The sequence below is a fragment of the Anopheles merus genome, chromosome 3R (assembly GCF_017562075.2).
Source record: "Anopheles merus strain MAF chromosome 3R, AmerM5.1, whole genome shotgun sequence".
Taxonomy (NCBI): domain Eukaryota; kingdom Metazoa; phylum Arthropoda; class Insecta; order Diptera; family Culicidae; genus Anopheles; species Anopheles merus.
The window spans coordinates 23,251,602-23,263,780 of record NC_054084.1 but is presented as its reverse complement, the minus strand read 5'-3'; the positions used below and the strand labels follow the sequence as shown (position 1 = coordinate 23,263,780).

General features: G+C 44.0%; 1 protein-coding gene across 6 annotated transcripts; it reads left to right on the top strand.

The window, feature by feature from the left end:
- Positions 1–2,444: 2,444 nt before the first annotated feature.
- On the top strand, positions 2,445–11,817 carry LOC121595427. 6 transcript variants are annotated; one of them, XM_041919410.1, is made up of 9 exons: positions 2,445–2,528; positions 2,603–2,925; positions 3,045–3,198; positions 3,292–4,062; positions 5,213–5,975; positions 9,217–9,381; positions 9,466–9,925; positions 9,998–10,305; positions 10,380–11,817. In XM_041919410.1, the coding sequence occupies exons 7-9, from the start codon at positions 9,474–9,476 to the stop codon at positions 11,117–11,119; spliced, it is 1,500 nt and encodes a 499-aa protein (XP_041775344.1). In that variant the 5' UTR covers positions 2,445–2,528; positions 2,603–2,925; positions 3,045–3,198; positions 3,292–4,062; positions 5,213–5,975; positions 9,217–9,381; positions 9,466–9,473; the 3' UTR covers positions 11,120–11,817. The 6 variants fall into 6 exon arrangements, with proteins under 6 accessions (XP_041775344.1, XP_041775345.1, XP_041775346.1 ...); XM_041919411.1 differs by having other exon boundaries at positions 2,603–3,198; positions 3,292–3,847; positions 3,914–4,062; XM_041919412.1 differs by having other exon boundaries at positions 2,603–3,198; positions 5,213–5,593.
- Positions 11,818–12,179: the final 362 nt, after the last annotated feature.

The window sequence follows — 12,179 nt, the reverse complement described above, 5'->3', positions numbered from 1 at the left end:
TCCGACCGTGGCAGGTCAGATTCGTTCGGACTGCCAAGATAGGACGTTACGCTTCCTAAAAACTTCGTGTACCAACTTATTTCAAGAGTTTAGTTATGTCCCCCTACCCAAGGTAAGGCTTCTAAACTCCAACATTTCCAGTAAGGGAAACTTCTTCCGGGTTTCCATGATCGCCTGGACGATCAAATCAGTCCGCTTCGAATAGTTCGTTCGACCTCAGCTCATGTCAGTAAAGACTGACTCCCCGCAAAAACGGTGCACGACGGCCCCGCGTACGTTCGATCACATTACAACAGTTTTTTTTAACTATCTTAGCATTTATATTTTGAAAGATAATTTGCCTGATAAAGAATATGAGCACTTCAAACTCTTGTTTTGTGCCATAGTTTTGCTATCTTCTGAAGTTTATCGTTCTAATTGGAAAATCGCTGGTGAAATGCTTAAGGTTTATGTTGAAGATTTCGGTAAACTGTACTGTTGAGACGTTATAAACAGCACTCTTTCTTTCGCCCGCAGTAAATTATTGTTAATAAAAACAAGCGTTTTTAAGCTATCTTTAAGTTAGAATTTTATTGAGAGACGCTAAAAAATCCGTCACTTGTCTCGGGCTAAGGCGAAAGAGTGAACTTTCTTCTCTCCCGTAGCCCTGATCGTGAGCCTTCGGGAGTACTCGGCCCGATCAGTGTTGGACGTTGTCCACACTAAGCATTTACCATGTCGCCCTCTGTCGTCAATTACAAGGAAAAAACCCCTTCTGTGCGAATCGGTTGTTAATAATTATTTACATGTACGGAGAGAAATTTTTAACCAGTAATGTGCACAACTTAGTTCAGATCTCAAAAGAAGTACAAAAGTTCGGTCCTTTACCTTCAATTTCCACCTATGATTTTGAAAATGCTCTGGGAGGTTTAAAAAACATCTTCGCAAAGCAGATCAGCATCTTCAACGAATAGTAAATAGACTATCGGAATTGGAAGCATTTAGTCATGATTTACGTTCTATGAATCATAAAGAATTTTGCATATCAACCAAAACGAAACCAAATGGGGATACCATCTTGCAAATGAAAAATTTTATACTTTGTAAAGATAACGGAAACGAATGGTACATGACAAAAGACAATAAGATTGTCAAATACACAAAGTCTTCAGAACAAAACAACAAAAAGATAAGTATACTTTGACAAGAAATAACCGACAAGACGGATTATTTTTTATCACCATTTCCATCAAGAATTATAAACATTTTTCTTGGCGATCTTAAGAGCTTAAATCCTAACGAACTAGTTTGTCATCCTGGCGATATTAAATGCAAATTAGTTGCGTATAGTGTAGATAATATTTCTGTATGTAGTATGTAGTAAGTAAGGCAAATAAATGAAAGGTTTTATATTTCTTAAATGTAGACAAGAATTAATATTAATTTTCTTTTACGGCTAGTTGATTTGCGTAAACCTTTGGCCTTAGATCGTTCTAATGCGTGTTTCAATCTATTCATAAAGAAACCTCGCACCGTTTCATTTGTGACTGGCACAAGGTTAGTACTTCCTACGCATTTAAAAAGATTTCCTACATTTTTAAATGAATGCATTGCTATTTTAGTTCCTGATTTAGAAATACCTGTCCATGTGCACTTTGTTCAGAAACTCCTATCGAAAAGGGCATCAAGGGTTGTTGCGAAAAGGTACTCAAAGAAAGTTTCGTAGATATTTCTTAGTGGCGAAAAATCACAAAATTAGTTTTTTATTCTCCGAGTAACTGACGCGAAAAGAGGCCGGGAGTCCGTCCTCCGGCCCTTTTATCCTCTCACCACCTCCCGCCATCGCGGTTCAATCGCGATGGAGTTTTCTCCTGTCGAGCAGTGGAACTCTACAACAGTTTCCTCTTTACCTTTGTGGTGTTCCCCAGAACCATAACAAACGCTGTTGTCACAACATTCTCCCCATCAGTTTAGCGCCCCTGGGTGCTACACTCCTATGACGTTTGTTTCTGCCCGCTCGGTTCCCCACTGCTGTCATTAATCCCATGCGGTCTCCCTTGTTGTTCTTTAGACTCGTCACTCGACTTAACCTTTTCGCCTACATCTAGAACCGCAATTTTTGTCGCCGGACGTTCTAAAATTCCGTTTACCGTCTGCACTGTCGCTCTTCTGACTTGCCCATCCCTTGCACAAGTTACGCTTAAAACTCTCCCCATCGGCCAACTGTTCCTCGGCAAATTTCCGTCCACAATCACTACGACATCATCTACCTTGATGCGCGGTGCCGGATGAAACCATTTCGATCTGCGGGTAAGTGTAGGAAGATAATCCGCGATCCACCTCTTCCAGAAAAGGTCCGCATTCCTTTGTGTGTCGCTCCAAGACGATTTAATCGATGCCGGGGAGTCATCGAAGAACGCCGTAGGTTTTCTTCCGTCTGAGCTGCTTAGCAGTAGGTGGTTCGGGTTATGGGAAAGTCCAAGTCATCATCGAGCGGTATGTAGGTCAGCGGCCGGGAGTTTACCATCATCTCAATCTCCGTCATCGTGGTTAGTAGTATTTCATCTGTTGGTAAACGTGGTAAATTAAAATTACATAAAATCTTTTTCACTGATTGCACCAGGCGCTCCCAACATCCACCAAAGTGCGGTGCGGCCGGCGGATTGAAACTCCACTTCAGCTCGGGTGAGCTGAATCTCGACTGCAGTGCAACCCCATCTACTTCCTTCAGGGCATCGTTGAGCTCTCGTGCGGCACCAATGAAGTTAGTGCCCCGGTCACTAACAATTTCTCGCGGTGAGCCTCTTCTAGCGATGAATCGACGGATTGCTAGGATACAAGAAGCAGTAGTTAGCGAATGGGCCAGTTCGATGTGTATCGCACGAGTCGTGAGACAGGTGAACAGCGCTCCCCAGCGCTTTTCCGAGCGTCGACCCACTACCACAGGTATCGGTCCGAAATAGTCCAGTCCTGTATGTGTGAAAGCCCTTTGAGATACGGCTAATCTCTGGCGAGGAATGTTGCCCATCAACGGCGAGTTTGGTAAAGCATTCTTCACCTTGCAGTGCTGACAGCCACGTCGAACCCGGTTAAATTCCATCAGCAGCTTTGGTACGTAGTAACGTGTACGCAGTTGGTTTATCACCGTTCTGTGGCTCCGATGGCAGTACCGTTCATGGAAGTCCCCGATGATTAAGTCGGTCACGTGATGTCGTCTCGGTAAGATGGCCGGTTTTGCCAATGATGCTTCTACAAAAGAACGTTCAGTTAACCGCCCACACACCCTTAATATCCCCTTTTCGTCTATCATAGGTGATAATTTATACAACACGCTGTCGCGAGCGATCGGCTTCTTCCACGGATGATTTTGCTGCGCATCACTCTTGAGCCGCTTAATGTCCGATGAAAATCCATCGGCCTGAGTCCAGATGAGCAGCGACTGCTCGGAATCCAACAATTCCTGCTGCGTCAATGGACCATTGATCTTCGCTAACTGTTGAACGTGCCTTCGCATGTTCCCGATGAAACGATGAACGTAACCCACCGTCCTCAACAATCTTTTCCACCGCGAGAATCGCGCGAAATCAACTACGGTGGTATCTGCAACTTGATGCATTAAACTGTGGCGAAATTCTTCCAAGGTTTCACCTGGGTCGACAGGATTAACCGGCCACTTATCTTCCGACTCCCAGAGGAACTCAGGACCGCGGAACCACCTGCTGGATGAACACAAGTCAGGATTCCCTTGCCATTTGGTTCCGTCGTCGGCAACATTAACCTTGGTGGAGAGCCAGCGCCATTCATCCACGTTCGTTGTTTCCACTAATTCGCTCACTCGAAATGCGACGAAGGCACTATATCGTCTATGGTCGGAGCGGATCCAGCTCACAACGTTGCGCGAATCCGTCCAAAAAATCCTTTTTGTTATTTTCAGGCGATGCGCTTTCATTATGTGATCTGCGAACCTGGCTCCTATCACTGCCGCTTGGAGTTCTAACCGTGGTATAGATAGTAGCTTCAGTGGAGCAACCCTTGTCTTGGAACCTACAATCGCACATTCTACGACGCCGTTTTCCTCGTACCGTAAGTACACCACCACAGCCATTCCATGTTGACTCGCGTCACTGAAAACATGCAACTGCACGTTTGTTGTATTGACGGATGTAATACCTCTGTAACACCGTCTGATGACGATTTTCTCTAGTTCGGGCATTAGTCCAACCCACTTCTTCCATTTTTTCCCGGATTCGCCATCGACAGGGCTATCCCAAGTCGTACCGGATCTCCATAAGTCCTGTAGTAGAATCTTAAGGAACATCAGAAAGTGGCCAATGAGCCCCAAAGGGTCGTAGATCATCATCAGCGTGCTCAAAACTTCACGTTTTGATGGTAGTCTTTCTAATGTTAGCAGCTTCTTATCTATGCGTGGAGTTATTCGGAACGTAAACGTATCGTCCGATGTATTCCACCACATACCCAAAACCTTTTCGGTTCTTTTGTCGCGACTCATGTCGATGGATAGTTCGTCATTAGCTCCCCAACACATCTTTTGTACAACTTCCTTAGAGTTGGATAGCCAATTTCGGATTTCGAATCCGCCCTGCGCGTGTATAAAGCGTACGTTTTCTGCCAGTGTGACAGCCTCTTCAACTGTTTCTACGCTCGCCAACATATCATCCACATAGTGCTCGTGTTTGATGCACTCTACTGCGCGTGGGAATCGCTGGGCAAACCTCTCCGCGTTGAGGTTTTTAACGAATTGAGCGCTGGATGGTGAGCAAGCGGCCCCAAAAGTCATAACTGACACGGCGTAAACGCTAGGACCTCCGTCCGATTTATTACCATCGTCCCAAAAGATCAGCTGGCTTCGTTGATCGACAGGCTTCATGCGCACCTGGAAAAACATCTCACGGATGTCGCCTGTCACTGCAGTGCGAAACTCGCGAAATCTGTACAGTACTTGTACCAAACTAGTTAGCTGATCTGGTCCAGTTAGCAAAAATGTGTTCAAGCTTGCTCCGTGTACCTGCGCCGCAGCGTCGAACACCATCCTAAGTTTACCGGGCTTGTTCGGATTGTAGACGGGGAAAATTGGCAAATACCAGTCCCTTTCCCTTCTCTCTGCTAGTTCTAGTTCCGGCATCAGCCGAATGTATCCCTTCTCGATATACTCTCGCATTTTTGCATTTATGGCAGTCTCTAACACTGGATCCTTGCTCATCCTTCTTTTCAGGCACGCATGACGACGGAGAGCCATTTCTCGATTACAGGGGAGGCGTACGTTGTCGTACTTCCACAACAATCCTGTTTCGTATCGACCGTGTAGTAACCGTGTATCGGAACTGAGCATAGTAATGGCTCTCTGCTCTTCCTTGGAAAGCAGTTTACGGGGAGTATTGATTCCCATAGAATCCAATGAAAAATATTCCTTCAACGCTGTGTTAATGCTTTCCCCCCCATTCTCATTACAGATACATAAGTGGAAGTTATTGTACGTGGTTCTACTTACGGTTGTCGGTGTAGCACATGGACCAAACACAGTCCATCCAAGTCTCGTCTTTGCGGCGATTGGTTCGTCGAAGCTCCCTTCAGCGCATCGTGACGGTTTTCCCAGGTAGATATTGTCCATACCGATCAGGATTCGTGGCTTCACTCCAGCATAAGAAGCTATCGGCAGGCCCCTTAAGTGTGAATATTTCTTGGCCAGTTCCTCGAGCGGTAGCGTTTGTGCTGGAAGTGATAACTCGTTCACCGTGTGCACCTTTTGAAGATTGTATGTTGGAGCTCCCCTGTAGACGCCTGATATCCGCAGCGACACCATTAACGAATTGGCCTCCTCGCGTGTAGTGTACCAGTCCATTTCAGGCACAATGGATGTGGAATGCCCTCAATACCAAGTTCATCGATCAACCTTCGATCAATAAACGTCGCCGAAGAGCCTTCGTCCAAGAAGGCGTAAGTGTTGACATCCTTCTTCCCGCCGTATATCGTGATAGGTATGTAACGAAAGATTGAGTTCGGTTTAGTGCTTACGTGAGTGTTCAGTGCGTGTTGTGTGCTGCCGCTGCGTTGTGTAGTGTCACATTCTACGTGAAGCAGTTGGTGGTGTTTCGCCTGGCATCCGTCCATGCCGCAAGGAGATCGGACGAAACACGGGCCTCGGTGTGTTCCGAGACATATATGGCACCGACGATGTTCGTTAATGTAAGCTCGACGTTCCTGGATCGTTAGCTCCTGAAACCTTGCACAATCTACGAGTGTGCGACATGAATCGTGGCAAAGCGCGCATGTAGTGGTACGGTGAACGTTTAGGTGGTGGTGGTTAGTGTGTGGTCGGTCGGCGCGCCGGTTGTGATCGCGTCGTTTCGGTGTGTTGCGTATGTTTTTCGAACGGGTTAACCTCGGTACTCGCGGCCACCGCAATTTCGGTAAACCACTTGCCGAATTCTTCTATGGTCTTCCTCGCTAACTTCACCTTATAGCGTGCCCATTCCAGGCGTCTCTCGGCTGGTAATTTTGCAACTAACTCCTTTAGCAATGCAACGTTGCAATTATAATCTTCTAAACCGGACGCCTTTATTGTGGCGCACAACTTGCGTACTGCCTTGCCAAAGTTCGCCAAGGTATCGAGCCTTTCGGCTCTGACTGGGGGTAACCTTCTCACCTTATCCACGAGGTTGTCCACTATCAGGTCGGGACGACCATACTCTGTCCGCAGAATGTCTAAGACTTCCTTTAGACCATCCGGGAGTAGAAGCACGTGATCCACAGACTCTAATGCAGGTCCACGTAGCGCCTGTTGGAGTCGAATCAGATTCTCATCATCCGTAAACCCGCACGCGGCCGTGGATCGCTCAAAGGCGGTGATGAACAAGGGCCACTGTTCCACCGTCCCTGAAAATACCGGCAGCTCTTTGGGAGTGTTTTCACGCGCCGACTTTTGACTGGATGTCAATGGTAGTCCCACGGATGCACCTTGCGATTTAGGAGTCGGCGTTCTTGTCGGTGTCATCGTCGAACTAGTGTAGGGCGCCGCCGCTGCGGCCATTGCCCCTGACTTGTGAGCCTGGCTGAGTTGTTTGGCCCGGTGTTCCGTGATGCTGACTTCCACCGCACGCCTCCATTGCGCGTATTCGCGTTCCATGGCGGCGGCTTGGTCTATCGCCAAGGTTCGGTCGTAGTCCGGAGGGGTGCTGTTCGTCGTTGGGGTCGAGGGTTGCTGACCCCGGCTTACGCTCGCTATCACGCATTCCTCTCGTGAAGGTGCGGCAGCTACCCGCATCGCACCCGCTGGGGTCGAAGGTGAATGACCTAGGCGCTCACCGCCATCACGTTGAACCATCGCGGTCTTCCCGACGCGTTTCGTGTCATGCAGCCAGACCTCCGTCTTCTCCACGTAATCACTTACTCGGGTGTTGCGATCGGATATCTCCTCCTCCAGCTCCAGTTCCAACAATTCGAGCTCTAGCTCCTGTCGAGTTTTCTCGAGTTCGAATTGTTTCTTGCGGATCTCTAGCCGCTTTCTCCTTACTTCCAGGTCGCGGGGTAATACCGCGGGCTGCGAGGCTGTTTCGTCCTTCCAGACAGTATTTTCCCCGGCACTTTCGCGCCTTTCTGGGGAGTTCCGGGGCGTTTCCTCCGTATGCTGCTGCTGTGACTCAATCACCTCACAGCTTGCGTCCTGATTTGCTCCTGCGTCCATTTTCCGCAACGACGGGTTTCCACAGTTTGCCAAAAAAAAAGGTCACTCGCGAGTTCGTGCTGCTCTCAACGGTGAGACTTACACAAGATTATACCGCGCGTGTAACGTATAAAATTTCGACAATCGCGAGTTCGTGTCACGACACTTATTTAAAACCGCACAGTGTTCACTTAACTTAATAACGACTAGATTTTAAGAGTGTCTAAAGTGCGGATTTTGCGTAACACTAAAGTAAAGATTTACATACGCTGGTGCGTTTAAAAGAATCACTGAGTAAAAAATGTCCGTACAGTGCAGTAATTCTGGGAAATGTTGCGAAAAGGTACTCAAAGAAAGTTTCGTAGATATTTCTTAGTGGCGAAAAATCACAAAATTAGTTTTTTATTCTCCGAGTAACTGACGCGAAAAGAGGCCGGGAGTCCGTCCTCCGGCCCTTTTATCCTCTCACCACCTCCCGCCATCGCGGTTCAATCGCGATGGAGTTTTCTCCTGTCGAGCAGTGGAACTCTACAACAGTTTCCTCTTTACCTTTGTGGTGTTCCCCAGAACCATAACAAACGCTGTTGTCACAACAGTACGGGTAATTCATTTACTCAACATGCATCTCCCCAAAATGTGTTTAATTGTGCGAAGGAAGCTATAAAACTTGTGTGTTTAAGTTCATTTGTTGTGAAACATATTTGTGGATGCGTGTGTTTGTTTACTTGCAAATGGACTCTTTCATTTCGCTGTTCAGTGCACAGTTTTTTTATTAATAATATTGCCAAAGTTATGCTGTGATGTAAATGAATGAGTTAAAGTAATCAATGTGTTTAAATCATGTTCAGCATATTGATCTTAGCCCGCACTTGATCCATCTTTTTCTCATCAACATGTTTGGAAAAAATGGGCCAAGCGTTGGCAAGGTCAATACATCCCAAATGACAATCGGACAGCATCTCACTATAGCGAGCCCGATGACAGCTTGACGTTTCCATACTGAGACGCTGTCTTCGGCTGCCTCCTCCATACTGAGCGAGCATTGTCTTTCTCATCGGCATGGTGAGTTACAGAAGTTTGTATGGTGAGCATTCTGGCTAGCGCCAAATTTTCTCATGAGACGATCTGGCGCGCTTCATCGATCGGATGAGATGCCTTACCACATGATAGTGAGGTCGGATTTTGGATCGGCTGCCGATCTTGCTCATGTGAGTTGAACTGCGTGCTGCATGGTGAGGTGTGGGGTTGTGTGGTGTATGTGGATACCCGATGGAGATGAGACATTCAACCGCGGTATTTTAAAGCGCCAAAACAGTTGTTGTTCACGAACTGCATGTGTCGCTCTGCGAATCAATTTACGTTTATCTCGAAATTTTCTATAACGTTTTACAGTTTTAGGAGTGATAAAGTTATAAAAAATTGCTGAACGATTTTACGTTGCGCCAAAGCAAAACAAAATTGATTTTGCTCATCGAAAATTCGTTCAACAAAGCCAAACTGTTTTGAACATTAAAAGATCCGTAGAAGTGTTGTTTTTTTTTTATTTGCCATTTCAGACGGAAGATTTAGTCGTCGAAAATGTTCCCGAAAAAGTTAAAGCGAAGTGGAGAGCTTTATAAAAAAAGCCGCGAAACTGGAAGAGCAGTTTGAAAAAGAGTGGGCATTGCAAAATGATCCTGCCGGACCAAGTAGCCAGCCAGCAGCTCAGCAATCTGCCGAGGGTATTTGCTTGACTTATTATGGTTTTGCTTGATTTAAATCAATCAAAACATCAACTAACATCTCTTTTTATTGTTTAATTTTAGATGTTGCTATGAATGAACCCTGTGAAGGTCCTGTGGCATCAATGGAAGAGGAGTATTTGGACGAAAACAATACAGATGACGAACGTGCTAGCGATGAAGGATCCATCCACAACGAAGATACTGATGGCGAAGAGTATTTAGAGGAAGAGTATTTGGAGGGAGAGTTTTTGGAGGCAGAGTTTTTGGAGGAGGCGAGCCTGGAAACTGATCCAGAAAGCGCGAAGCTACGAGACTCTTTGCGAACATGGTTTATTCGCAATAAAGTTGCTCGTAGCGGGAGTAATAATTTACTAGGAATACTGCGAAAAGCGTCTTCTCTTTCTGCTTTTTCATCTCTTCCACAGGATGTTAGGACATTGCTGAAAGCTCCGGTGAACGTCAGCGAGCAGATTACTAAGGTTCCAGGTGGAGGTGAAATGTGGTACCAAGGCGTTGAATGTTGTTTTCAACATTATTTTCGGTAAACTAATTATTGTTTAAGCAATCGTGTAATACCTTTCTAACGTTAGTATTTTCTTTTATTTTTATTCAGCGATGTGGACGTACTAGAGCATGTGTTTGAGCTGAATCTTTCAGTGGACGGAATACCAATATATAACCGTAGCGCAATACAGATGTGGCCTATACTAATGCAGTTGCACAATATGCCGAATGTTCCTGTTATGGTGGTTGGAATATTTTGCGGCACTTCTAAACCAAACGATGTTGAGCCTTTCCTGAGACCTTTGGTGGAGGAACTAAATAGGCTACATGATCACAAAATGAACCTAAACGGCAAAAAAATAACTGTTTCGGTTAGAATCATAATCGCTGACTCGCCTGCACGCGCATTTATTAAACGTGAGTAATTGGAATCGCTCTTTTATTTTAATTTTAATAATGTGTATGAATTTCGTTGTACAATTTTATTGCAGAAGTTTACTACTACAACGGAGTACATGGGTGTTTAAAATGTAAATGCTGTGGTACTTCCCTAAAAACACCAAAAAAAGTTATTTTCGAGGATACAACAGCTCCACCAAGAACAGATAAGGAATTTAGAGAAGAAAAACCCAGTTCTACAGGCCATCGAAAAGGTAAAACCCCTCTTACAGATCTAAAAAAGTTCGACATGATAAAAGGTATAGCTACTAGCGATTTATTACATTTAATACAATTGGGTATTGTTTTCAAGCTTCTGCTAGGCTGGGTCGAAGGAGCTCTTGCCCCCTTTAAAAAATGGTGCAAGGAAGACATAGATGAAATATCAAAAGAGCTTATAAGTATACTGCTGCCCACAGAAATTCATAGGAAGTTTAGGTCTCTTAATTATCTTCACTTTTGGAAAGGTACTGAATTCGGTAGTTTTTTACATTACGCAGGTATAGTTGTTTTGCAAGATAGAATAGGTAGACTAGCATACGAACATTTTAAATTATTATATTGCGCTATAACTATATTATCATCATGGGCATTTAAGGACCAGTGGGAGTATGCCGGTACATTGTTGAGGAAATTTGTTGAGGATTATAGTGTTGTGTACGATCGCATACATCTAGTGTGTAATGTTCATCTCTTGCTTCATGTATACGAAGAGGTTAACAATTTAGGCCCTCTGATTACTTTGTCAACACATTCCTGTGAAAATATGTTACAAATAATCAAACATAGTTAAGTAAAATCTGGCTACCGAAGTTTGCATCAAGCGATAGGAAAAATTATATTGTTGCGAGACATAGACACTGCAGCACAAAGAAACCAGGAAAGTATGACGTATCCTACACTTAAAGTAAAAAAGGATGAGACAATTTTGCAAGTTAGGCAAGGATTTTTGTTAAGGAAAAATGTTAAGGATTCTTGGTTTTTAACAAAAAGAAATATCATAGTTAAGTACGAAAAAGCCATCGAGGAATCAGGATCAGTCGTTGTACATGGGTATCCTTTGGTAAGACGTTTTCAAGCCTTTACTACACCTATTGCCTCCGATAAAATCTATAACTATATTGGATACGAAAATGACATTTCAACAACGCTTCGAACTATTCCAATAACTGATATTAAATGTAAAATGGTAGCAATTAAGACAATACGAACAGGGGCTAAAGTACATTTTACGCCATTAATACATACCTTAACATAAAAAGCCTTGGTTAGGTTATACGGTTAAGTAGGTTAAATAGGTTAGGTAGGTTAAGTAGGTTAGGTAGGTTAAGTAGGTTAAGAAGGTTAAGTAGATTAAGCTATAGATATTAAGCAACCGAGTAGACCCGGTATAAGGTCGGACTTAATCCAGAGACAGAACTAAATACTCTGTCTCAAAGTTGCCTTAAGAATATTGTAAATTTACAAATAATGTTGAAAAATGTAAGATGTATGTTCAATAAAAAAAAATGTTTATGTGAATTGGATAAAAAAGTTTGAAATATTCTGAGAAGAATCTTGTATATATTACGATTATTTATACAGAGTTCATAGTTAACATTTTGATTAATTGTGATTACATTTTAATACAAAAAAAACAGTATAAGTTGAGGTAGCTTAATTACTTCTTTAACATAGTAAAGTTTTAACTTTGTACATAATACATTATTATTATTAAACATCAATTTTGTATAGCTCTATTCCTGTTCTTTTTCATTACGTTTAAAAAAGCCAATGATTTTATCATTATAGCCAAAAACAGGATACACGAGTCAAGTGATTTGATTGCTTATCGTAAATCTCTTTGCGGATTG

Excerpts from the sequence above, each read along its gene's own strand:
- LOC121595427 (XM_041919410.1), top strand. The coding sequence starts at position 9,474 with ATGAATGAACCCTGTGAAGGTCCTGTGGCATCAATGGAAGAGGAGTAT. Across the intron at positions 9,926-9,997 it reads TGTTTTCAACATTATTTTCG|CGATGTGGACGTACTAGAGC; the intron begins GTAAACTAATTA and ends ATTTTTATTCAG. Across the intron at positions 10,306-10,379 it reads TGCACGCGCATTTATTAAAC|AAGTTTACTACTACAACGGA; the intron begins GTGAGTAATTGG and ends ATTTTATTGCAG.